This window comes from Patagioenas fasciata, chromosome Z, assembly GCF_037038585.1.
Source record: "Patagioenas fasciata isolate bPatFas1 chromosome Z, bPatFas1.hap1, whole genome shotgun sequence".
Classification (NCBI taxonomy): domain Eukaryota; kingdom Metazoa; phylum Chordata; class Aves; order Columbiformes; family Columbidae; genus Patagioenas; species Patagioenas fasciata.
Window position 1 is genome coordinate 31,586,445 of NC_092560.1, and position 24,863 is coordinate 31,611,307.

General features: G+C 42.5%; 1 protein-coding gene across 4 annotated transcripts in view; it reads left to right on the forward strand.

The window, feature by feature from the left end:
- The first annotated feature begins 1,398 nt into the window (after positions 1 to 1,398).
- The window catches only part of DAPK1 (death associated protein kinase 1), an 89,845-nt gene continuing 66,380 nt past the window's right edge, over positions 1,399 to 24,863 (forward strand). For 3 of the 4 annotated variants that reach the window (XM_065860793.2, XM_071802761.1, XM_071802762.1), the window contains exons 1-2: positions 1,399 to 1,514; positions 1,925 to 2,075. In XM_065860793.2, coding sequence (XP_065716865.1) covers positions 2,014 to 2,075 — 62 coding nt within the window. In that variant the 5' untranslated portion in view covers positions 1,399 to 1,514; positions 1,925 to 2,013. The other variant, XM_071802760.1, reaches the window with a different exon arrangement.

The following is a 24,863-nucleotide window of genomic DNA, read 5'->3' on the forward strand; positions in this document are numbered from 1 at the left end:
TTGAAAATCCAACAACCTAGAAGTGTGTGAGCCATGACTTTGAAAACCTGAGATAAATACATAGAATATTGGCTGAAGACAAGGCACAGCATCATACCCCTGCATGTCTGGCTGTAACTCGGTCTGAGGAGACACCACCATGCTGCCCTCTTTGAAGATGGCTTTATATAACTTCACATCCAGCCATCCATTCAAATTCTCCCCATTATACAGATGACATCAGTGGAGGTACAAAATTTTCTGACACTTGCCCAAGGTGACACTATGACTCACTCTGAAAATTTCAGGGCTTCTGTACTTCTTGCCCTGTACCCGAAGAAGACCAGGCTCCCTCAAGTGCTAAATCAAGTAAGTGTAAAATCATACAACAGCGTTGAACTTCTTTTCATCTTTGATGAGCAATTCTCTTTCTGAGAGACCTCAGAATTTAAAAGCTGTTCTGTCATCTGACATCATGCACTCACTCGAACCTAAACAACAAGGATAGGTGGAAAGTAGAGCAACTAGGAAAAAACTTGTTTCCAAAATGTAAGCAGTGGTTGAAGCTCCAACTTGGCATCGGACCAATACTACCGAAAACATCGCTTACTGGGAAAGCAGAACCTGAGCAGCAGCACATGTGAAAACAGGAAACATTAAACCAAATAAAAGGTGCAACACTCTGCAGAAACAGAATCACAGAATGTCAGGGATTGGAAGGGACCTTGAAAGATCATCTAGTCCAATCCCCCTGCCCCAGCAGGAACAGCTAGATGAGGTTACACATTAATTAGGAATTTAATATACTTTGTATTTTTAAATAAATGATCATTATTGTTTGCTGGTGCTAAGAGAATACCTGCAAAATCTACTTCATCGCTTACTTCGAGAAGCGCCTGAAAGCACGGCCGGTGCCCGGGGCTTCCCGCGGCGGACACGCTCCCGTGGGGCCGGGAGTCCCTGCTGCGCCCGGGGCAGCACGTCCGCACGGCTGCAGCGGCCCCAGGCACCCGCCGCTGCCCACGGGGCCCAGGGCAGGTCCTGCCGTAGCGGACAGGGGGCCTTCGGCGGGTGCCGGTGCGGGGCGCCGCCGCCCCGCTCTGTCCCGCGGAGGTCGCTTTTTGGCAGAGCAGGGCAGGGCACCAGCGGCTGGGGCAGACGAGCAGGAGCCGCCTGTCCCCGGGCTGCCCGCAGCCCCGCTTCACCCCGCCGCGGGCCGGGGAGAAGGCGCGGGCAGCGGGCGGGCGCGGCCGGCGGGAGCGCGCACAATGGCGGCGCCGGGACCCGCCCCAGGCCCGCTGCCGGGCGGGGCGGGGCGCACCTGGCAGCGGCGCCCGGCGGCGGGGCAGGGCCCGGGCAGAGCCGGGCGGGCCGCGGTGGAGGGCGGGGGGTGGCGGGCGGCTTCCCATTGGCCGGGCGGCGGAGCCCCGCGCGGCGGCGTCGCGCAGTGTCTGCGCGCTGGCCGGGAGCGGCCGCGGCGCTGTCGCCGCCTCACAGGTCGCGGAGTGGCCGCGGCGCCGCGGCGGCAGCAGCGGGTGAGGGGCGAGGGACGAGGGAGCGGGCGGGGGGAGCGGCCCCACTGGGGGGCGGAATCCCCGCCTCGGCATCCTGCCCTTGCTCGAGGTCAGGTGCGGGGATGCCCGGGGGCTCTTGCCGCAGCCCCAGCGGCCCGTCCCGGTTCACCGGGCAACGGAGCCACGGAGGAATGCGGCGGGCGGGCGGCAGGGCGCTGGCGGCCGTGACGGCGACTGGGCGGCGTGCGGCTGCCGGAGAAGGGGCGGGGGGCGCCGCTTTCTTCTCCCGCCGCCCGGGCGGGGGCAGGGAGGCGCCCTCCGGCCCGCGGTGCCGTTTCCTCCGCGGGGGGAAGGGTGAGGGGCGGCCGCGGCAGCAGGGGGGACGCCGCCCGACCGCGGCACCGGGCGTTCATCTCCGCGCTCCTCCGCAGGGCGCGCAGCCGAGCGCGGGGCGGCTCCGGGGCGCTGGTGATGAGGACGCCGAGCAGGGACTGAAACCGACGGCGGCGAGGCGACAACCATGACGGTGTTCAGGCAGGAGAACCTGGAGGAGCACTACGAGACGGGCGAGGACCTCGGCAGGTGGGTGCGGGCCGGCGGCGGGTTTGGGCGGGAGGAGCCGCCGCCACTGGAGATGCCTCCGCGTTGCCTTTCCACCCCTCCGAGGGGCCCGAAGACGGGAAAGGGAGTTGGGTTTTAAGCTGCGGCGTGTTTGCGCTTTTAATACGGATCTGATAGGGTTGTGGATTTGGGCGGTTCCGAGCTGGTACCTTCTCGGCGTGGTGCCCGTCCGGGTGTGGTGCGGCGGTACCTGCTGCGGCAGTACCTGCTGCGGCGGTACCTGCTGCTCCGGACCACGGCGGATGGGAACGCCGGCTGCTGCAGCCGGGCGGGTAATTGAGAACGTGGTGCGTTTATAGGACAGAAGTTTGCTTTGTGTTGGTGGCGAGGGGCTCCGTTTTGTGTTACGTGTCGGTTTTGCTTTGGTGACACGATTAAAGAAGTGGGAGAAACTCTTGTGTTTCACCAGTGGCCAAGATCGGTGTCGGAGCTGCAGTCGGCTCGGGGATGTGTTGTTTCAGGCGCTGCCGATGAAGTGCTGCCTGCTTGAACCCTGGTTCTTGAGTGCTGTGTAGTGATCACTTCCGACCTCAAGCTGTTTGGCATGCCGTGTTTTTTCAGTGCTTTCCGTGTTTTAAACCTGTTAGTTTAACACTGAATTGTGTTATGTGCGAGTCCTTTTATCTTCCTTCTCCCTTTTTACAGGGGAATCTGATGGCATTTGAGCACAGCAGTATGGCAGAATCCTTTTCTAGTGTTCATCTCTGCGATTTCAAAGCTTAGGATCAGTGCTTAACTGCCACCGTGCAGTGTATGTGGGGCAAATCATCTCATGTCTACTTGGGTGTCCCTTTCTGTTGAAGGCTCTTGTAGCAGAAAGCATTGTAAACATGTTACTGTCATAGACAGGGACTTAAAAATACAACATTGTTTCTTATTAAAAACAAAACCAACACATTATCAGAAAGTTTATTGGGCTGTTTAAAATAAACTTTGCACCATTTATGTACAAACTTGTTGCCATGACTCTTACAGGTACATGATGGATGTGTTATTTTCACTTAGTGTTCTGAGTTGGCTTTTTCATACATCTGGAATGACAGGCTGTGTTGGACAGTGAAGTTATGTTAACTTATTGGATGTCTTGTTAGAAAGACGTTATCATGCTAAACTCTTAATTTTAGGTTGTGTGGTCTAAATATTTTGTTTGGACGCATAGAATTATTGGATTTGATTTCCATTCTTTTAGGCAACAACATGTAAAGTGTTCTGAAATTCAGTTGTAGGTTTCTGGATTCCTCAACAGAGAACTAGACTTGTGCTTACAGACAATGATATGTGATTTACTTTATAGAAAAAAAGTACGGATCTAGAAGTCACCTGTTGTGGGTTTTTTTTTTAAGGTTCTTCAGGGAGAAGATGATGTTAGTATGGTAATTTAGAAAGTGTTCAGGTTTATATAACCTCTCTTGTATTTATTTTAAGGTGTCAACACAGTGTTAGGTCCCCAGTACATATTTGTGAAATGGAACAATTGCCCATAGGCCAATTACATAAGAAAAATTTAAATATATGGGGATTTTTCTGAACAAACGAGCTTTGGAAGTCACATGTTAGCTTCAGAACACTGTAGTGAAGACCAAGTGTTTCATTTTTACAGTACAGGGAAGTGCAAACACTGAGCAATGTTATATAGTAAAAAACACCAAAGGAAAAAAAAATCAAATTGCCAGAATATTAAGTAGTGGAGTTCAGTAAAAACCAGGTATATTAATGTGATCAGTTACAGACGAAGTATTACAGTACAGGGTTTGTTTGTATTCATCTTAATGCTATGTAAACTTGGCATGCAATCTAAACCTATAACATTTTAAGAATTTAAAAGCATTGATCTCTAATCTTGTTTTTTTTCTTGAAAAAGAAGAAAGTAGAGAAAACTGGATGGTAAAACATCGTGAAATGTTTGTCAGGGCTTTTGCTTTAAAAATGGAATGCCGTTATTTAAAAGGGCCAAAGCTTTCACTTCAGCATCACTTTGAGAAAACAGGATTATGCCACTGCCAATTGTTGCCATAAAAGCATAAGAGTAAGCAAATCTCTGGATAGTTGTTGTATGGTTTAGTTCAGTGGTGGTTTTAACATCTTTTTAAACCTAAATCTCCAGGGTTGATGAAATACTCTCTTGTAAATCCCATCACTTTCCATTCCTCTTTTACCCCTTAGGTAGGTTTCTCACCCGTTGTGCTTGCATATAAATGTAGTTGCAAATGTCAACCCTGAGGCTCAAACTCGGAAAGCAGTGAATATTTAGAACACCTTTGACTTTAATTTTTTTTGTGTTTGTTTGGGAACCTGAATTGTGATTTAATACTTTAGGTAAGTAATGATGAAAGGTTTCATTTTGCAAAGTCAAATTATTTTTCCCCTTCTTAAGGAATAATACTTCTATTTCCTCTTACTTAGCTGCAGCTGTGCAGCAAACAAGCTGAATAAATGAACAGATTATTTTTTATTGACGGGTGGGGGGTGTGTGAATAAATCCTGAAGTTCCTAGGCCAACCTGCCATTTGAGAAGACTCAGTAAAGATGCAAATACTCAGAAATCTAATAATCTTCACTATTTTCCCTTGTAAATGATTTAGCAGTCTTTATTACCTTATAATCTGTCAGTAACAGGAATAACAAATCATTTGAACAAGAAAGTGGTCTAAGAAAGGTTTATTGCAGAAAGACAACTTTGGATTGTGTAAATGAAAGTTTTGTTTAAAACTGATAAAGGTGGTTTAAATATTGCTTAACATAAAACCTAGACTTGTTGGAAACAAGGAGAAGGGATAAAGGTGTGCCTGGGCTGAAAAAAAAATGCACTTCTTCCTTTTCTGGTGCTCTTGCACAAAAAGTAACAAATAGTCCTCATGCTTTTACCAAAATGTTTCATTCCATTCTTTGGTTTGTTTTGATTTATGCTTGGGGAGAATAAGAAAAAAGGAACTTGGGATTGTGAATACTGACAAGATCACCCTTATTTGTCTTGCCTGTGTGTGATACCTTCTGAGACGTTCATGGCTGATCAGGTTGGTTTATCTTAAGCTTTTGTACCAAAACAGTCATGTAATACTTGTGGATCAAATGATGTTTTCAGCACAGAACATAGAAGAAGATTGTGCTCTTGATCATTGTGCACATTGCACTGCATACATGTTTTTTTCTGCCTTACGTATTTCAAGTGATGGTGTATTACTTGCATTGTTCAGATGCAGGCTGCGTGCAGATGTGTTAAGGAATCATCTAACCATGAAATTTCAAGGGGTGGTAGAGATCATAATGAAAGAGCAACAAATCTATTAAAGCTATTTTGTTCATTTTCATTCTGCCTGCAGTTGCAGGTGGTGTGACTGTGCATTTCAAATACCCTGCTGCAGTGCGTTTACTTCAGTCTGCCCAAAAGACGGGAATTCAAGTTCATTAGTATTAAAAACCTCACGATGGTGTGCATGCAAGTAAAGACCTTGGAAACAGATCAAACTAATCAAAATATCTTTTCACCCTTCTGTGACTGGCCTTACTTGAGAGTTGCCACAGTACTGTGAGAAATGCAGCATTGCTTAAGTAATTACAGGGAGAGGTACCCAAACAAAGCTATGATACAGATACATACTGTGTCTATTTGTATGAACTGAAGGGATTTAGTTCCTGTTCTTATAAACAGCTCCCTAACCCCATATGTTGTTTTGTTTATTTCTTTAAACTTTTATGGGGTTTCTACAATACGTGTGGATTGTTGAAATAAAGTTTTATAATTGAAGAATGGTATTTGCATTGCGCTGTGGTTTGCGATTTATAGATTCCTGCTGATTCAAAAAGTAGGAAGAGGTATCTTAGAGTTTTAAACTTCAAGCTTATTTGGACCTGTTTGATTCAATAGGGAAACACTTGCAACTTGTTGAATAAAAGCTGTGATGAATCTTGTCAATTTTGGAAACCAGTCTTCTTCTGCTTGGTAGCTCACTAAGCAGAGACGCTAACAGTAAAAAGCAGTAAGTTAACCCTGCTATCTAAGATATCTAATCGCTTTATCAGTTGTGAGAGAAAAATGCATAGGGAAACATGCTGAAGATGCTGATAAGAAAGAATAAGGAGTTGTGCCAATGTGTATTTACAATCTGAAAAATGTTCTTTTACCTTTGAGTGTTTACTGAAAAGAGACTTCTTTTTTTTCCACCCCAGACACTGGAAACTGATTTCTGTAGTAAGCAGCACATACATATATATGAATATATTATATATATATATGTCCACGCGTTATTCACATATCAGTTTTCAGAAATGCTGCTTTTTAGAACTGCGAAGGCTGTCCATCATCTGTCCACACATTTGCAACTCTAACTACATTATGCTTCTGTATTGGGAGGAAGACAAAAACCCTGAACAAAAAATACTTGGATGCCAACTAGAATTTTACTTTTGTGGCACTTTGCAGGCTTGACAACCTAAAGTAATCTTTCTGGCTAGCCGATGTACTAAAATTTGTGTGAGTGTTGTCAAGCTCTGTGGTGAGATCTATAGGATGTGAAATTCTTTTGAGGTGATACTTCCTTTCAAAATGGTCACATTTAAAACCCCTGCCAACAGTCTTTATTAATGTTTTAATGTAACACTTTTTACTATGAATTATCAGATTAGAAAGTCGTATGGGGGAGGAAGGAACAATGTGAAAGATGGTCTGGTAGGGCTAAAAGTATTGCATGTAAGGTATAACATTTTTAACTGTGATACATTGAAATTTCCAGTTTTTGTTTCCCTTGCCTAATCTCCATTGCTCCATTAAAAAGCATGTGTTACCTTTTTTCATATAGAGATAAAATGGTTAAGTACTGAAGATGCAGAAGGTGCAAACCTCTGCGGTAGCATTTCCTGAGTTATTTGTACCAGTAGAACAATAATACTGCAAGTACAGAACTCACTGTTTCTATAACTACATATATGCAAATTCCATTAGGACATGATAATTAATTACAGTAAGTTGAGTTTTTCAGGGACAAGGACCTGGGAAGAAACCCTGAAAATACTGGGCACAAAGTCACTGTTTGAGCAGAAACTTTGTTGGTTGATGGGTTTGTGTGGGTTTGTTGTTGTTGTTGTTTTTCCCCAGTGTTGAAAGTAATGAAATTCAGATATAGCAAAGAACCCTTTCTGTGCTGTTTGTTAGCAACGTAAATGTTGTTTCAGTCATGTCCGTTCTCAGAGAAGTTGGTTATTCCATGCTTGTTCTGCAAGTCCTGGCCCTGGCAGTTGCGTGGGTACTGAAAAAGGTCTCTTAACTGAAAAGCATGGTGGGAGGAATTATTCTTCTGTGTCTCAAGTCACTTTACCTCCCAGCCATGCCTCAAAATGCCTCCTTTTTGAAACGCATAATAACCTGCAAGCTGCTGACTGGGCAGGCTGCAAGAGGCTGTCACCACACAGTGCCACTGGTGACAATTACTGCCTTATAAAATGTGCTGAGAGGTGCGCCGCATGTAAAGCACAAGGGGTGCAGATGTTTTTTGGGTATAACTGCTTGGTCCTGCGTAGTTTATGTCTCACTCTGGGGGAGAATAATGCCTGCTTTGTAGGTCTTTTAAAACGATGTGTAATTAAAACTAGACCTTGCTGATTATTCTGTGCCTTTAGTTTAAATGCACGGATCTTTGTAAATCTAAACTCATCAGGAAGCAGATAAAAATGCTCGTCTTTGATTTCCCTTCCAACCAGGCTCAGTAAGACATGCTCAGTACTGGAGCTGCTATGTTAGGGGTGTGCTGAAACTTTAATTCTATCTTTCCATGCTTTGCTTTCTTTGTCCTCTTTGTTTGTAGATTTTTTGGGTATTTTGGTTTTGTTTGTTTGTTTTTGTGTGGGTTTGGGTATTTATGGGTTTTTTGTTGTGTTTTTTTTGTTTGTTTTTGTTTTTTGGGTTTTGGTGTGGTGTGTTGTTGTTTTTTTTTTTTTTTTCCTTCCCATTATCTCCCTTTACAGATGTTAAAATATGTCACTTGCTCTGCTGGAGCTGTGCATACTGGACAGAAATTGGCCCCTTTAGCTTAGGAAAACGGAGGCCAAGGCTGCTCTTTTATGAGTGCTGTGTGCCAAGCTCAGTCCACACTGTTGGCTGAAAGGAGCAGTAAGACTTTCCCCTGCTGTTTCTGTATATAGTGTTGTTGGTTATTTTTGTTTTCTGATGCAGCGGTACTGTCAAAGGGAAAAAAATACACCTTATATCTAATTTATGGCAGCAGTGCACACTGAGATCAGCTGAAAGCAGTGCGAAATCTCAGCCTGTGTGCAGTTGTGATTGCCTCCATAAATTGGTCTCAAGTCAAATATATAGGAGGGACACAGATAAAGAGTCACATTACTACAAAGGCCGAAGAACATAAACTGACAACAAGGAAGTTTAGGTGGAAATTGGGAGAACGATGGATGGTGCAGTTGTTCTAGAATAACCTTGATGAATTGTCGTTCCAGTTGATCACAGGCATTCAACGGCGTATCAGTTTTTGGAGGAAATTGCGTATTTCCTGTGAGACCCACAGCTGGGCTTAACGGCTCGGTGTCCTGTTTTTAACTGGCTTGATTGTCGAACCTGTGCAACTTGTTGGTACAAATTTATGTTCCGAAGAAAATGTGCCAGTTAAAGAAGTGGCTCAGTGGTTTCTGTTTCCCGGATGGTAGTGGCTTGCCCAGAAGCTCTGTCTCAAATAAGACTGTTGTTTCTCAAACTGTATTTTTACCCCACTGCAGGAAGATAGGTGACACAAAGGAGGATTATCCAGCACACCTGAAAAGCATTCATCAAATTACTGTGCAGTGCAGTAGATCCTATTTAACCGTCCCTATTTCGTGGCTGAGCTAGGCAGAAGCTGAAAGAAGTGTGGACAAAGCCTAAAGATTTTCAAGCCTAAACTATTTCATTGCATGTCTTCGTTATGCAATGAGTTTTGGAGTGACATAAATGGTGTGAAATTTAGTAGAACACGGCACAAGGGGCTGTGTGAAGGAGTCTAGCACAGGTAGTGTTAAACTCTGAGATCTCATCACTTAGGGGGTGACACAGCACAGGTGGAATCTGCACATGTTTTGGTCAGTTGTTGGGCAGCATTCCTGTTATGGAGCAGGCTAATATCAGAGATGAATTACAGAGGCGGGCATCTTCCTGTAATCTTCTGCAGTATGTTGCTACGTCTTCCTTTGCATGATACTCACAGCGCTCATCCCTCCAATTCGAAGAGATTGGAGCTATTTAAAGTGAAGAAGAGATGCCAAGGTGGTGAAGCTGTGGGAAGAAGCTTTTTAAGAGAGGGGACTTAACAATTATGTTCACAGATGCATCTGCAGGCTGGAAATAGAAAGGTTTCTTGCCTCCAGAAGAGTGAACTTAGGGACTTGTCTTTGAAATGAAACCAATATGAACAGGGAACCTAAATTGTATCGAGACTGAGTTGTAAAATTAAAGGAAAGGATTGCATGCTATTGTCCTGGAGAAGGAGGAAGCCGGTAAGGATACACTCATTGTAAATACCTTTGATCCATTTTAACTTTCTCTTTCAGAGTTTCCAGGCATACTGTAGTCCTTGAGGATGTTGTAATTTTGTACTAAAGGTATTATATTTTTAGTGTGTTTGGTGGGCTGTTTGGTTGTGGCACACATGGATGTTGGGAACAGTGTCTTGTAACAGATGCATTTCACCCAAATCCAGAATAGTTCACATGGTTTGAGATTGCTTTAAAACACTGAGTAATTCACATGATGGTCTGCAATGTTATACTCTTGGTTTTGATGCTTTATTTCCTTCCCCTTATGCCTTCCCGATTACACAAGCAGATGTGACAGAGTTTCTGCTTGAAGAGGCAATATTGCTCAGGAGGAAACATCATTGTAGGGCTGCCTGGGCCATGTGCATGTGTTGACCACCAGCAGCAGGGCCCTCGCAGTGCAGTGGTGGATCACTCTTTACTGGAGCAAGTCCTCCCCAGTACCATCTGCCTGCAGGTGCGAGTCCATTTGTTTTGTTAGGAAGCTTAGATGGTCTTCCCTGTATGTTAACATAAAGAAAAATATCTCTTACTGGGTGGTCACAAACATAAGAGGACATATCCAAAGCTTGGAAGAGTTCACAGTCAGTGCAAACTATAATTGTGGGTACAACATGATTGAAGGGTATAGTTAAATTGAATTTTCTGTTGAACTATGCAGAGGAGTGAGCCTTCGGAAAGGAAGAAGATTACTTTGGGCAGCAACATTCTGTCTGTGTGCTTCTTGCTGAAATAGGGTGCTAAGTTAGCCTGTAACCAAACTGGCGTACTGGAAATATTTGATTTCCGCTTTATTTGTGAGCAATTATACTGTGTTTCTAAGTTTTCACGAGTCACTTGAGCCTTGCTTTCTGTCTGGTATGTAGACAGGCCTCTAGGCTCTTGTCTCTTTTCTTGGTGTTCTCTCAAGTATCAGTCAGTAGTTGTTGAGGTACTGGGTGGATGTGCCTGTAGAAGTGTTTGCTGAGTACCTGATCATGTGCCATGGGAACTTCCAGTGGAGGGACGTTATCCCCAGGTCGCACTGTCTGTTGAGGTTGTGGTCATTTGAAATTGTTATTCTTATAGGACACAGAAAATGCATTAATTTTCTGGAGCCTTTGACTTTTAACTGTCTTGTGATTACATAGAAGCGGTCTCTCTATCTCTTATTTCTCTGTTTTCTGAAATTTTTAGTCTCGTTGTCTACAGCTTAAGAGGATTTGGCTTCATTGCTGAGATGGTCCTTCGTAAACCTGTATCTCTAAATGAGACTAAACAAGCCAGTGCTTAAAACTTAGGATCTTGTGTACTTTGTGTGTCATGTGTTATTTGGTACTGCCCTTACTTTGCTTAGTTATGTAGGTATAACTAGGTGGAGCTAACTTTTATGTTGATAATATTGTATTCTATTCTGGCATGGTTTACACCTAAATTGTTCTGCCAAGTTTAACAGAGATTGAGGTGTGGGCTTTTTCCTCTTCATCCACAGAGGAAAATAATATTAGTGAGTGTTTTACTTGTGTAAAGTTGTGGCTAAGAACTCAGCACTTTCAACAAAACTGGCTGTTCTTCATGGGAGTTTTTACATGGGAGTCTCGGATAGCAATAAATTTTAGCTTTCTTTTGATATCTTTCTTCTTGCTGACTCTGATTCCTTCGTTGGGACACTTGTCTCCTGTTACGTTTAATGAAGATGATGTAGATGTAATCCCAGGGATGGATATTTCACCTTGTCACGTTCTGCTTTCTTTACCTTTTTTGGTTTTTTGTGTGTGTGTGTTGATGTTTTTTGGTTGATTGGTTTGGGGAGGAGTGGGTCCTGCTAGCATGTATTTCAAACACTTCGGTGTGGTAGTTAGGACTTGTTTGGTGTATTATCTGTCTGGCATTATTTCCTGATCTCCATGAGCATGGCCATCTGCACAGAACTACTGTTGAATCCCTGGGGAAGGAATGCATATCAGGGAATGGCTTAGTTCCTTATGTCTCATCTTTTCTCGTTGCTTTTTATTTGAAAGGGCCTTCGGATACTATTTAGTTCACATTCCTGCCTAAAAGAAGGATCACTTTTCCTTCCTTTGTTGCCAGTTATAACATTAACTGGAGGACGAACCATTCCAAATTGTATCTTACACAGCTGGTCCAGTTGTGCTGGGTGCTGGCCCGAGGCACCACGCTGGTCCAGTTGTGCTGGGCAGGGGTGGCCGTCTGGGACCACGTGGAAGAGCTGCTCTGAACTGGGATGCAAAACCTGACTGTCCATCAACCCTGGACAACGAGACTGGTGACTGCACAGTCTGAGTATGTTTTCCTGCGGCCGCAGCCGTGGGGTAGCCAGACAAGCCGTCCTTTGCAGGGAGGTCATAGCGTGCACCCTGGGATAATTTTTTTTTAAAGTGCTCTAAATTCCTAAGTGCCCAAGCTTGTCTGCAAGAGTGAGTAGTTGTGAATAAAGGCTGAAGAGCTGGGGGAAGCGGACAATTATTTGGCTGTGAACAGCAACTCATAAAACCACAAAGTATATGGACAGTTGCTAAGGCGCTTGGTATGAGATTTATGTATGTGATACAAACCGTGCTTTGTTTGTAATGCTGCGTCTTCTTAAAAAGCTGTCTTTGGTCAAGGAAGAGCAGTATTTTCATCACTGGCTCAATCTTTCTGGCTTAAATCATGTGTTTATGGATTGTATTGCTTGGTGAATTTCTCATGTATTTAGCTAGCATCAAAGTAATAATTGGAGGACAAAACCCCAGAAATTTCCTCACACAAAAAGTGACTTTGCTGTCTTCTGTGGAGTGCAAGCTTAAGGTTGTGCGTTTCTCCATGTGCTCTGGTACTGGAAGGTTAGTGAGATGCTTGTGGACTTCACAGTGATTGTTCATACCTGATGGGAAGTAATGAAGTGTGGAGAAATCCATTCCACATCTTTAACTGTATAATTTCTTGGGAAAGCTGAATCATGACTATTTTCTGGCTCTGCTTCTGCTTTTCAGTAGTTAGATTTTACCCTTTTTCTAGCAAGTGTTTGATGAATGATCCATACTCCATTACCACATTAAATGTTTTTTCAAATATACTGAAAAAGCAACATGTTCTTCCATTAGCATCATTTAATCTATCTAACAGGTGCAGCTGTGCTGCGAATGTCATACATTTGTGTATTTTTATTTGTGGCCATTCAATGTAGTTATTTTCCAGAGTGGCAATCTGCATAGAAATGCTGCCTAGAGGCACACTGTTATTGCTCATTAAGATCATAGGTCATATCCTATAAAACAGGGAGGTTCTGAAAAGGTGAAATAAAGAGAAGCTGCTCATTATGATGAAAGAGTGAATGGCATAACTGATATCTGGTAAGAATTATCACTGTGCTCTTCCTCCACAAGCTGAAGAACAAACACCCTCTTTGGGTGTGCTGCAGAAAGCTCAAAACATTCTATTTATGAAACAGTAGCAAAACCAGTCTCTGGCATTATCAAAACTGAATGTTTGTTCTGTTCATTTGTTTTAATATTCAGCCCAGGCTCCTGGTTTAAGAATTTTGAGCAAGTGGTAGCGGAGCTTTTATGTTCAGTTCTGAGTCAGATGTACATCACATACAATCTTTTAACATTTAGCAAGACTGGCTTGTGATTTAATGTTAATTGCTGAGCTGGTTCACTAATCTCATGAAAAGCCCAAATGAAAGGGAAAATGAAGTACTAAAGAACAACAGAAGCATTAAGACTCGAACTCTGACATTAAGTACTGGCATGGTATATTATGTTCTTTATTTAAATGGGTATGTACTTAGGCATTGATCATTAAGTACCTGTGCGTGCAAGCTGCTTTTTAGTACCGTAAATGGCAGTAAGGGTAGCACTTGCCTTGAAAATCTGCATTTCTCTGCATTATCCCACATTCTGGCTTTTTCTTTTCCATCATAGATGTAGTTATTACTTGAACTGTTTACAAGTGTGAGCACTCTGCTATTCATATTATAAAATGTTTTCTGAAAAGGCTTTAGCAGATGTAGATGTGTACAGACCAAATGGTTTTCAGCAAGCTCCAGCCGAAGCATCATTAATAGGAAATGGCTGGCATCCAGCTGCCTTGGAAGTTTCGCAGCCATACATATTCCCCCAGCTTATAAAATAAATACCACTACACCTCAGCCCAGACTTCACGCTGGTATTGCAGACCACCCTATCTATGAGTAGACCTCTGCATGAAACATTTTCTTGAGTAATTGCTTGGGTAAATAGGATGATACCTAGTTCTTCGCATTCTGTAGTTTCATAACCACTTAAGTGCTTGTGTTGAGGGACTTAAAGCATGGGACCTTTTCACGTTTTCACTTTGTTGTTGTTTTTACCATCTCCACGTTTTACAGGGATGATATATGTGTGTATAGACTGAGTTAACTTTCGTACTAGTTGTGTACATCTTACGTTTGTCACAATGTAACTGACACCACATAGGTGTATTGACAAAGGACCAGCTCCAAAGTCCTCTAGAGCGGGTTACTACCTTTCCCCTTTTGTTACAGTGTTATCAATGCACAGGTCAAAGCTCAGTTACTTGGAAGTGTTCCTGGCAGGAGATCCACAGAGTACCAAGGTTTGGTCAATCTGACACTATACTTGTGTGTTTTGTGACCTGTGGAGAGACAGTGAGAATGTGAAAGTGTGGCTGAGCACTACTGTCTCCTGCATGCTAGGAAGCGAGAGCTCTTGAGCTTTGCAGTATGGCTTCGTTTTGTATTAAATAAACAAATTAAAAAAAAAGGAGATTGAACATACCATGGAGAAGACTGTGTATAAATTTAAGTGTTAAAACTGTATGTATAATACCTGTACACTTAGGCCATCTCACTGAAAAGTAATCGTATGGTAAAATGAGTTTTCAACAAGGACTTATGAAAAATTTTTTATTTCTCAAGAGGTGAGGAGTTGTACAGCTCTTAAAGAGACCAAGTCATAGCACTTAGGTGTTGTGCTTTTGCTTACAAAGGAAGAGCCAACAGCTTTCCCTTCTCTCCCCCAATAACGTTGTAATTGCTGTTCCTGCCTAGGCAATAACTGCATCAGAGAGCAGAAAAAAAAATAGTGTCTGGCCATTGCTCAACCTCTCGTATAAAGTTTCAGTTACGTTGATAACTTGCATTTTTTGTCTCGTCTACTGGCACAGTGACAAGCACGCATGTCTGGTGTTACCCAGACTGTACGAGTGAATGCTGGATAGATAATATGAAACTGAAGACAGAGCTGAATTGTTTATATACACACAGGAAGCAGAGAAGGTTTTGTCTGTGCCTGTCTAGTGTGTGCCTCTCACCCAACTATTCTAACCATTCAAAGCACTATAAAATGCAGGAAAGAGAATTTAGTTCCTCGGCTACTTTCAGACTTCAATAGTTCGGTCAACTTCTTATAGCAATCTGTAAAATTGTTAGTATGGCTTTGTTTTGTGTCTACAGTAATTTGTGGGTTTTCAGGAGGACAGGATCATGAAACCTGCAGTAAAGCTTCCAGCTTTTTCAGTGTGCCTTCTCTTCTGAACATCTGCTGCCAGCATAGGCCCAGAGTACTTTATTCATTGAAATTTGCATTCCAAAACCCAGATCTGAATAGGAGAAAAAAATCTGACATCAGAATTCCTGCTCATGCAAGAGAAACTGTTTAAAAAAAAAAAAAAAAAAAGAATGACAGAACTCTGTAAAAGCATGTAATATGTCTTTGTTCTGATTAACAGCAACAAAAATCTGCTTATTTGCCAGACTATTAAGCCACATCAGTCCATTGATAAAAGTGTAATTCAGAGTGAACAAGACAGTAGTGGTGAGCACATTGATGTACAGTAGTTCCTTTTTTTTCCTATGTGCAGCTTGTAACTTGGAACAACATTTTTTCTATTTGTACACTGATGCTAGTTTTTCAGAGCCAAGAATGTTCCTTTCATACACTATAAAAGTTTTAGCAACGGTGCAACTCCTCGTTCTGGCAAGGGCTTTGTACATGCTTGAGAATTAAAATAAATCATTCTGCTCCTTTTCTGCCTCATCTCCTCCCCTGCAAGCTTTCATTCCTTGACCTTCAGCTGCACTATAACTAATTTTCAAGAGCACGATTTGACCTAATTGCTTAGCAGAGTATGATCATGGAGAAATCACATATATTGTCTGCTAACCCTGTGATCATAACTTGTTTAAATTCATGTGCTCCTTTGAGAGAAGACAGCCACACTGATGGGAGGAAAGGCAGTGTGGTGGCACTTTGAGGAGGATTTAGCAGCTAACTGCAAGATCTCTCCTTTCTCTTACTTCCATTGTCTGAAATCCCATTGTTAGTGCCACCTTTTCTTCTTGAAAACCCTTATGCTTCATGCTGCATGGCACTTAAGAAAGAAGGCAGCAACTCTTGAATCTGTGCCTGGTTGAATGATGAATCCTTATTTTCTCCAAATGAAAAATAGCTGATTGTGCATTCCTGCATATTGTTCCTTAAAAGGCTTACATGCAGGCACAGCGGAAATTTGAAATGCTGTGATGATTTGGAAACAGATAAATAGTAAGAGACAGTAAGACAAAATGAAGAGGAGATGCAGTTGTATCTTTTAGGTCCCTTGTCCTGGAAACCTTCAAAGCACAGCAACAAGCAGAAGTGGTGGGAAGAGAGGGAGCGCAACTGACTCCTGTCTATGTGGTGCCTTCCTGACCTGCACCTTGCTGAAACCTTCAGCCATCTTTTCAGTACTGGTGGTACTTTCTGTCTAGCTATCAGGGCCATCTCTAAAAAAACCCCAAAGCCATAGGCTGCCTCAGAGCACATCCTTCATCTGTTGAAACCTGCACTTCCTGCTGCTGTTGGTCACAGCGATGAAAGCGGGTCTGCACTGTGAAAACTCTTAACATGCTTCTCGTTCAAGCTGAGCATAACGGCAACATAAATGGGAGTCAAGTCAAGAGAGGTTTCTCTGACTCCTTTGTGAGGCAGATGGAAATAAGTTCTGAATTCCTTGCGTGTGTCTACCGGTACTGAAACAAGTCCCAAATTAAGTGGAGATGCAGGAGTTTTTCTAGCCTATGGAATAGCGTAGTGACAGTAAAATTCACTTGCTAGTAAGAAAGAACTTCAGCATCAAGTGTGAATTTTTTAAGGATTATTGAAGTTAATAGTACGCAAAGTATGGTGCAAGGAAGAACATCAATGTTTCCTAGCTGCTGTTGGATTCCGTGGCTAAAGTTAATTGTGAGCTATTAATTTTTACCTTTTCATGGAGGACCAATCGTGCACCTGTAGCAGATTTCTCTATCATTGTGCATCTCCTGCTGAATTCAGAGCTTCTCTGTTCCAGCGCTTGGTAGTATCTTTCACGCTTTATGCCTCCAGAAAGAAAGCTGAGGTGGGGGAGCTTTCCTGACTGTCATTTTCAGTTAAAAATTAGAAAGCAAACTACATTGATTTTGTTGTTGTTGTTGTTGTTTGTGTTCCAGTATTAGTAATCCCATTTTTCTGTCTTTTTTTGTAACTACTTTAAAAAATATATATATTGGGGGTGGGGGGAAGGTGGCTGATCCTTCAGATGTCACACATGAACTGTATGCCATGTGTTGTGAAGAATGCGTTTCAAATTAATATTCTTTTAATGCAATGTTATGGGCCTGTAATTTATACTGTAAGGTTTTACAGCCCAAGATCTTTGACTATACAACCTTAAGTCCTCCTGTATTAGGTAGGTCTTTTTGGAGGTAATGAGAGTTAAAGGTAAATGAGAATATATTTGTGTGGGATCTTACTCATTTTTTCTTAAAAACAAGGGTGGAGGGGAAGAGGAAAAAGACTTGGTGTGCCTGTTTGTGGGGACATACAGGATGTATGGTCTTTGGGTTCCTGTACTTGTTTTTTTCTTCCATTTTTACCCCACACGTAGATTGTATTATAATTGGCATGTTTCAAGAGGTCTTATCGTTAGTCAGCTGCATAAAATGGCTTAATAATAAAGTTCTGTTCCCTCACCCAATTCTTTCTCATTTTGGGGGATTATGAATTTTTAAAAGCCTTTTAAGCTGTCTCATTTGAATGCAGCTTTCTTATATCTACTAAGTGATGTTATCTTTAATAATGTTTATGTGCTTTTTGTGCGTTCTCAAGAATGACAATCTCTCCTGACAAAAGAGGTATCGCACAGAAACAGTTCCTCAGCTACAGTTACAGCTGAAACACTGGAAAAAATAAGATAACGTGACACTTCTTGAACTGAGAATTGAATCCATTCTTTAGGGAAAGGGATGAGCTTTATGAATATGGTATTTAATATCACTCTGGTGGTGGTTATAAAATGTGCATGCATGTGTTTGCGTGGCAGGTACCTGCATGGAGGTAGAAGATAATGCGCATTTTACACATGCACCAGGTAGCCTTGTGCTGGAGAGCAGGTTTACTCTGGTTTTACAGTAGGTGTATGTGATGGCTGTGTGCTTGTGCAGTGTGGAACAGGGCGCTTGCTCTGACAAAACCGAAGCAGACCTGCAAGTGTTGGGTGCTGCTGCTCACCTCACCTTTTCAATCGCTTCCCCATGTTTCAAGGCTGCACAAAGAGAGGCTAGTTAATCTTTGGAAAACTTAGACCGGGTTGTTAAGTATATTTGACAGCTTGTTTATATATGTAGTTCTGTTTGGATCAGTTGTTTTCTACCCTTTCTTCTCCATTCTCTTTCTTCCTCATTGTATCAAGGTTCAGTTGTTTCTGTATGCTACTAGAAAGAACACATCACTGCATTCTGGCCTATGTTGGCTGTTGTCTTGGTTTGCATTTGGTTTTTTGCCATTCACGCTTGGCCAGCTAGTGTCTTGCTTCCTTGCCTGTTGGATTTTTTTACCTGATTTTATCTCCAAGTCTCAAAATCTACCATGTTATGCTTATTCACTTAAACATGCAGAAGTTCGGATTTTTCAGGATATTAATGGTTATAAAAGGAGACAACGTCTTCAGTTTCAGTCTAAAAGTGTCTCAATTTGTGATCTGCTCTTAGCCTTTGTCCAGCATCCTGACTGTACCATCTGCCTCAGAAAGTTGATACATGGTGAACTCTCATAAATTGGTTTTTCTGTTTGTTTTTTTTTTTTTTTTTAAGTGCATGACTGTTTTAGCAGAATGTTACTGGAATACTGTTACTTTGGCTTAAAAAGCTGTTAAAACAACAGTGATGCTGGGATCATTAATATCAGAAGACATGTTACAGTGAATTCTTGCATCCATCTTAGTTAACATTGCTAATTGTTAGTATTTATCTTGCTTATACATATGTAACTGCAATAGAAGGTTTCGTTACTCTGTGGCCATTTAGAATTTTTATTCTGAAAATTGTGTGGTAACTTTTTTAAATAGGGTAGGAAGATGTTGAGAAAAGAATTAGTGTAACTGTCTTAACATTTCTTGTCTTCAGGTACTTTTGAGAGGCCATTGAAGGTCAGTTTACTGTCTCTTGCTATTTTCAATAGCTGCATAGCTTTCAAGCTCTTTTTTAGGTGTTTAGGATGTGCAGTCTTTTGCGTTTTAGGTTAGAGGAGGTTACTCTGAATGTGGTTGAAGAACTCTTTCACAGATGGGTCTGTAATGTGGCCTTATTATCTGATTATAATGAAGGAACTATTGAATTAATATCTTTCTTTGAAGACACCAAAGCTGGTCCTGCATACAGTCTCACTGTTGTCCATACAAAACTTCCTGCTGAAATTCCCAAGACTCCAAGCTGCACAACAGTACTTTTCTGGGACAAGAAAACTGCGTAGTTAACAACTAGGTATTTGTTATATTATGCATTTCTGCTGGGTTTTAGGTTACAGGGACAAATGTAGGTTTTGACCATTCTCCTCACTTGAAGTGGCCTCCACAGCCATAGCAATGTGACCCTTTTGTTTTCTGTGGAATTTGGATATAGTTTGCCAGCAGTGAAAGCTGCTGAAAATGTTTGATATTAACTGCACTTCTTAACATATGTAGTTTGGTGCTACTGCTGGAAAGTTAGTCTAGCAAAGTGCAGTGTTTTCAATTCTGTCCTCTCAGCCTCGTCATTCAGGGAGGAAGACATCTGCAGGGAAAATTTCAGACCTCTTTGGGGTTTTTAGTCTTTATTAATTCAAAACAGTAAGCTTATTTTGTTTTAGGTAATACATATCTTTAAATGCCCTACATAAAAATAAAATCTGATGTTTCCAAAATAGTATCCTAGATGTAATGAACTAGCTATAACTTATTTCAGTTTTATTTCTTAATCTGAGAGTAATTAATTTTCTGTAGTCAGAAGAAGCTGAGCACTATGGAATAGTACTGGAGCTTCTGACTGAACCCCATGTAACTCTTAGTAAATCTCTCCTTAGTCACATTATATCACATGACAAAACCCCTCACCTTTGGCTTTTGGGGGAGCTCCTAATGCCACCTCCAAAATATTTCCTCTGACTTCTCTGTCTAGTGTTAATGATTAGGATATGACTAGCCAAGCAGAAGACTTGTGTTAGGTGTTTTGCTCTCGTGAATAAAAACTGACAAGAAAATAAGAACTCCATAGAACTTCATAAGTAAGCAACCTTTTTTTTTTTAAATAGTATAAAATAAGTTGAGAACTATATTGGATATATGTATATTCTCGTCTGCCTACTTTTCTAAGGTCTCTACTGTCTTTCCAAGTCTACTTGCAGGATACAGGGCAATGTTGACTTGACAAATTTCAGTTCACTGCTACTTCATCCTCGAACATGTGGTAGCACTTTCCTCCATGACTTCTGTGAACACTTTTCTTAAAAACTGTCTTTTAAACCAGATCATTGGGCATTAATGGCTAGAAGTAAATTGTGATTTTTATGAGATCAGTTGAAGAAGAGGTGTGACAACAGGAACAAGTAGTTGGACGTGCAGGTGGATAGGTAAGGTGTACAAAAACATTTTTGTGCCTGTTTCACCATGAGACAGAGGAGGAACATGTTGGAGACCCCTTCTGCAGTCCTGTATGCTGCTGAATTGTCACTGTGCTGGCAGTCCTGCCCAACAGACATGTAAAGTGTATGATGTTACTGTGAAGATTAGTTAAACCAAATTATGGAAAAATACTATGATGGGAAGATGATGATAAATTGCATAGACTAGTTTCCTGTTGTTGTTCTTCGTAGTACTGCTTTTTAAACTAATTTTATGTCCTCTCCTGATTTACTGAAGATGTTTGTTTAATGTGTGGCCTCCATAAACTCTAACTTTGGAGCAGAGCTTTAGAAGTCAAAACAACTGCTACTTGCCCTGCTTTCATTTTTGGAGTTCCAGTGTTGGCCTGTTTTGTGTTGCCTTCATGGTGCTGACTGAAAGTTATTTCTTCTGCTGGTCATGTGGCAGATGAGGAAAAGAGTTACAGCATTATAGCACAAAAAATCATGTGAGGCTAGGGAAAGAGTGCCTCTTTCTTGGTAGTGGTCTGGTTTCCACGTGGTTGTGGGTTTTCTGTAACATCTTCAGAAGAAGGCTGTGTTCCTTGTGCTCACTGTAATTCCATTACCCTTTGTTCTTGTGGTCATGAGAAATATCTGCAGAAACACAACTATTGCTAGCGGTAGCATCTATAGCCTGCTGAGCAAAGATCACGTCTTTCACGTGGGTGTAGCTTCAAGCCGTTCTTGTCATCTGTTTTCATCTTATTGTCACTTTCTCACTGTCTTCTTTCAGCACCACTGGGAAATGTTTGTGTGCAGGGTTGTTTACAGCTGCGTGGTAAATTTTTAGCTTCCAGTAAAACTGCTGCTGCATTGCATCTTCCAAAAGGACATGGATTTTTGAGGAACTTTTTGTTTAGAGGGGTTTGTACTTGCTGTGAGGACAGTTTGTGTCTGCATCCGTGGTGAAAGTTGTGTTTGGACGCTAGCAGCAATGCCTGAGTGGAAGCCTGAAACTCACACACCTATCAGGATTTCACCTTGTTTACTCAAATATTCTTTGAGACAAAGCTGGAGATAAACTTCCTCTGATGCTGAAGGGTTTTTTATTTCTGTGCTTTGAGAAAGCTTTCAAAAAGAGCAGTAAATTTCTTAGGTTGAACCTAGTGAGTGCATTGAGAGTGACAGTGAATTTAAGCCTCGGAGGTGTTATAAAAGAGGTGAGGCTCACTGGTGTGTCTGTTGTTGTTGCTAAGGTAATGAAAAGCAATCGGAAGCTTTTCTGAGTCTTTGGCTGTGATTGTACGGTTCCAGATGGGAAGGTGTTTGGGGATTCTGTGTTCATTTGACAAGACTTCCATGTCAAGCCTACAAGTTGATTTTTGACTGCCAACCCCACAGTAGTTGCTGTGTGCTATGGCAGCTGAGCTCTGCTCTCAGTCTCTGTCACCACCAACATGCTGTCACTTCAACTTCCTTCCTGCCAGCTAGAAAGCCTTACAATTACTCTTGGAGTAACACCTGTGCAAACTCCTTAATTGCAAGAAAAATTTCACCAGTGTCATTCTAGGAAATAGAAAGAGAGCTGTCTTTATTTGGCGAGCTAGTGCTTTTCTGCTTCTGGCAATCCTTCTTAGTTTTGACTTTATTTCCCTCAAACTTGTGTTGCTTCTGGCACATTGCTGGTGTTCAGCTGTGAGGAAGCTGTGACACCAAACCAGCTTTTGCTGTGAGTATGAGAGAAACACCTGACCTGTGTGAGAAGGTGAACTTGACAGAAAACTCAGGTGCCACCACATTTTCTGGATCGGCTACCAACACCACGGCTGGCTTTTGTAAATTTTTTTGTGACTGCTGAGGAGTGTGCCAAATATGTTTGCTCGTATCTTGGCACAGTGGATGTACTGTACAGGTTTCCATAACAAAGCAGTGACAGTCCATCCAGAATGCTGTTTGCACACCATCACTCTTGCCTTGACGTGTGAGGCATTTCACCCACAAGCACGAGACAGCTGAGGGCAGTAGAAGATACCAAGACTTTCTGGGGACCTGGGCTTGATCTCTTTGGGCAAATGTGGTTTGGTTTTTGGCCCCATACCCTTCAACTACATAACCATAGAGTGGTTCTCCATGTTGTGGGAGGTGCATGCTGCCCCAGGGCCAAGGGCCACGATCTCACCAGAGCAGCCATGCCAGTGGAGGGCTGCCAATAGGACACACACTGCATTCCCCAGTGCTCTCTGTGGTCACCCCAGCAGGAGGGAGCAATTTGGGGCCAGTACCAACCCCATCTGTGTGCCACCTCCTTGCTGCTGGTGGAGGGGCCTGCTGCAGGACCCCCAGGGGTGACACTGGCTCCCGCAGCTCTCCATTCACACCAAAAAAGGGCAGCATTTTCTGGCACCCAGTGTTTTGGCACTTGGTGAAATTGAGCAGCCAAAGCAGTTTTGGGAACACTGTGGGGTAGAGGGTCTCTGATTTGAAAGAGAGAGTTTTGCACCCTGAGCAACTGAGAAGCAGAAACATGAGGTTTTCCTGAGGCAGGTTGCTGAGATGGCATGAACAGGGAGGGAGCCATCCTACAAAACACCGAGCTGTCCCCCAGGTTCACAGATCTGCATTCAAGTGCTGACCTACGGGGCAGCCACTGCTGCCTTCTCTGTCTGGGCATGAGACCTTTACGGGAGGTTAAACAAGAAAATGCTGCTCACCAGACTCTGCCTCTGGCAGCACAGGTTTTCTTGCAAAGTACAAGAAGGCCATCTTAAAACACCTCTTTCCCCACAACAAAAAAGGACAATTAAAATTTGTTGTTCTTCATCAAACTATTCTGCAAGGTCAGCTGTAGCAAATGCACCACCATGCTGATCTCTTGCTCTCTTGGAGTTCCTCATTGACACTTTTTCCCCTTGTAAAGAGCCGAGAGAAGCCCCCCATCAGAGCGATTTTTCTTTTTCTGACACTTTAACATGAAAAAGAACAAAATGAAGCATGACACTGGGGGAGAGCGCATTGTACTGGCCTTCCTGAGACAATTTGTATTCAGCTGAGGAGCTGGTGGCAGAAGGGCAGGCTGCATTCAGCTCCATGGCATGAGATACGTGCACAGAGCTGTCGAGGTGCGTGCTCATCAAACATAAGACTTTTTATAGATTTGTGCTTCTGTGAAAGAAACAATAGCAGTCCCTGCTACAAGAAACCAGTCAATACTAAAGAAACCTTATTCCATGTAACATTTCAAGTAGATGCAACTTATGCAGATGAATGCTGCTGTATGACAGAAAAAAGGAAGGAAATGCATAAATGGAATGCATTCTTGAGGCCAAAATAAAATGCCTCTGTGAGCTGGCTTTGTAAAAATCAGTTTCAGCTCTGCTTTCAATACCAGAGCGTGAGTCATTTCTGTCTGTTTCCTTGGGGAATACACATTCCTCAAGATGGCAATAGATACAAGAAAAATTCAGGAATTAGTGTTGTGTAATATTTGAAGTCTTTACTTGAAAAGTCTGTATCTAGAAAATCAAAGATCAAAGTAAGCTGTGTTTTGTGAACTGAAATACTTCAGGATTGTCTGTCATTTTTTCCATGTGCAAAAATTTGTAGTAAGTAGAACAAATATATCTTCCATAAGGCAGGCTGTCTCTTGTGGGCAACTTGTTGTATTAGAATACCATGTAATACAGAAACACCTGACCAGAACTTACCAAGGAGAGCTTTGTTGCAGAGTTCAAAATTAATCAAAAGCTCTTTGTACCCCTCTAGCATGTCAAGAGCACTCCTCCCTAAGCTTGTGAAATCTATTAGCACTTTTGGGAAGTGAATTTCTTGTGGTATTTTTGAGGAAGTCATGGCAGAAAATACCTCTTGAAGGATGGAGGGAGAAGTGCTGTGCAGAGAAGGTTCATTGGAAATACTGAAATGCCGCTGGGTGAACTGGTTCTGCTTTTTTCCAGGGCCCTGCCCATGTTCAGCTGGGATGCAGGGAGGCCCCAAGTAGAGGTGAGATGGGGAACTGAATCTGGGGAGCGCACTGCTGGTGGTAGCAGTAGGGAAGAAGCACAAATGCCCTACTTGCTTGTTTGTAACTCTCCAGAGCAAAGCATGGCTGAGGGATGGACTCGGATACTTCTCTCTGTCAGGATGCTACCACCTCTTTTGCCAGCTTGAACTGGACAATACCAGCTTTCTGGAAGAGTACTCTTGTTAAAGCTCCGTTTACAAAGTCATTTGTGAATTCAAAACCAGTTGCTTTATTTTGAGGCTGTATTTAAACATACTTCATCCCTTAACCAGGTGTCACCAGGTTATACCACTTGTTTTATTTCTGGTGTAGCATTGCATATCCATAGTA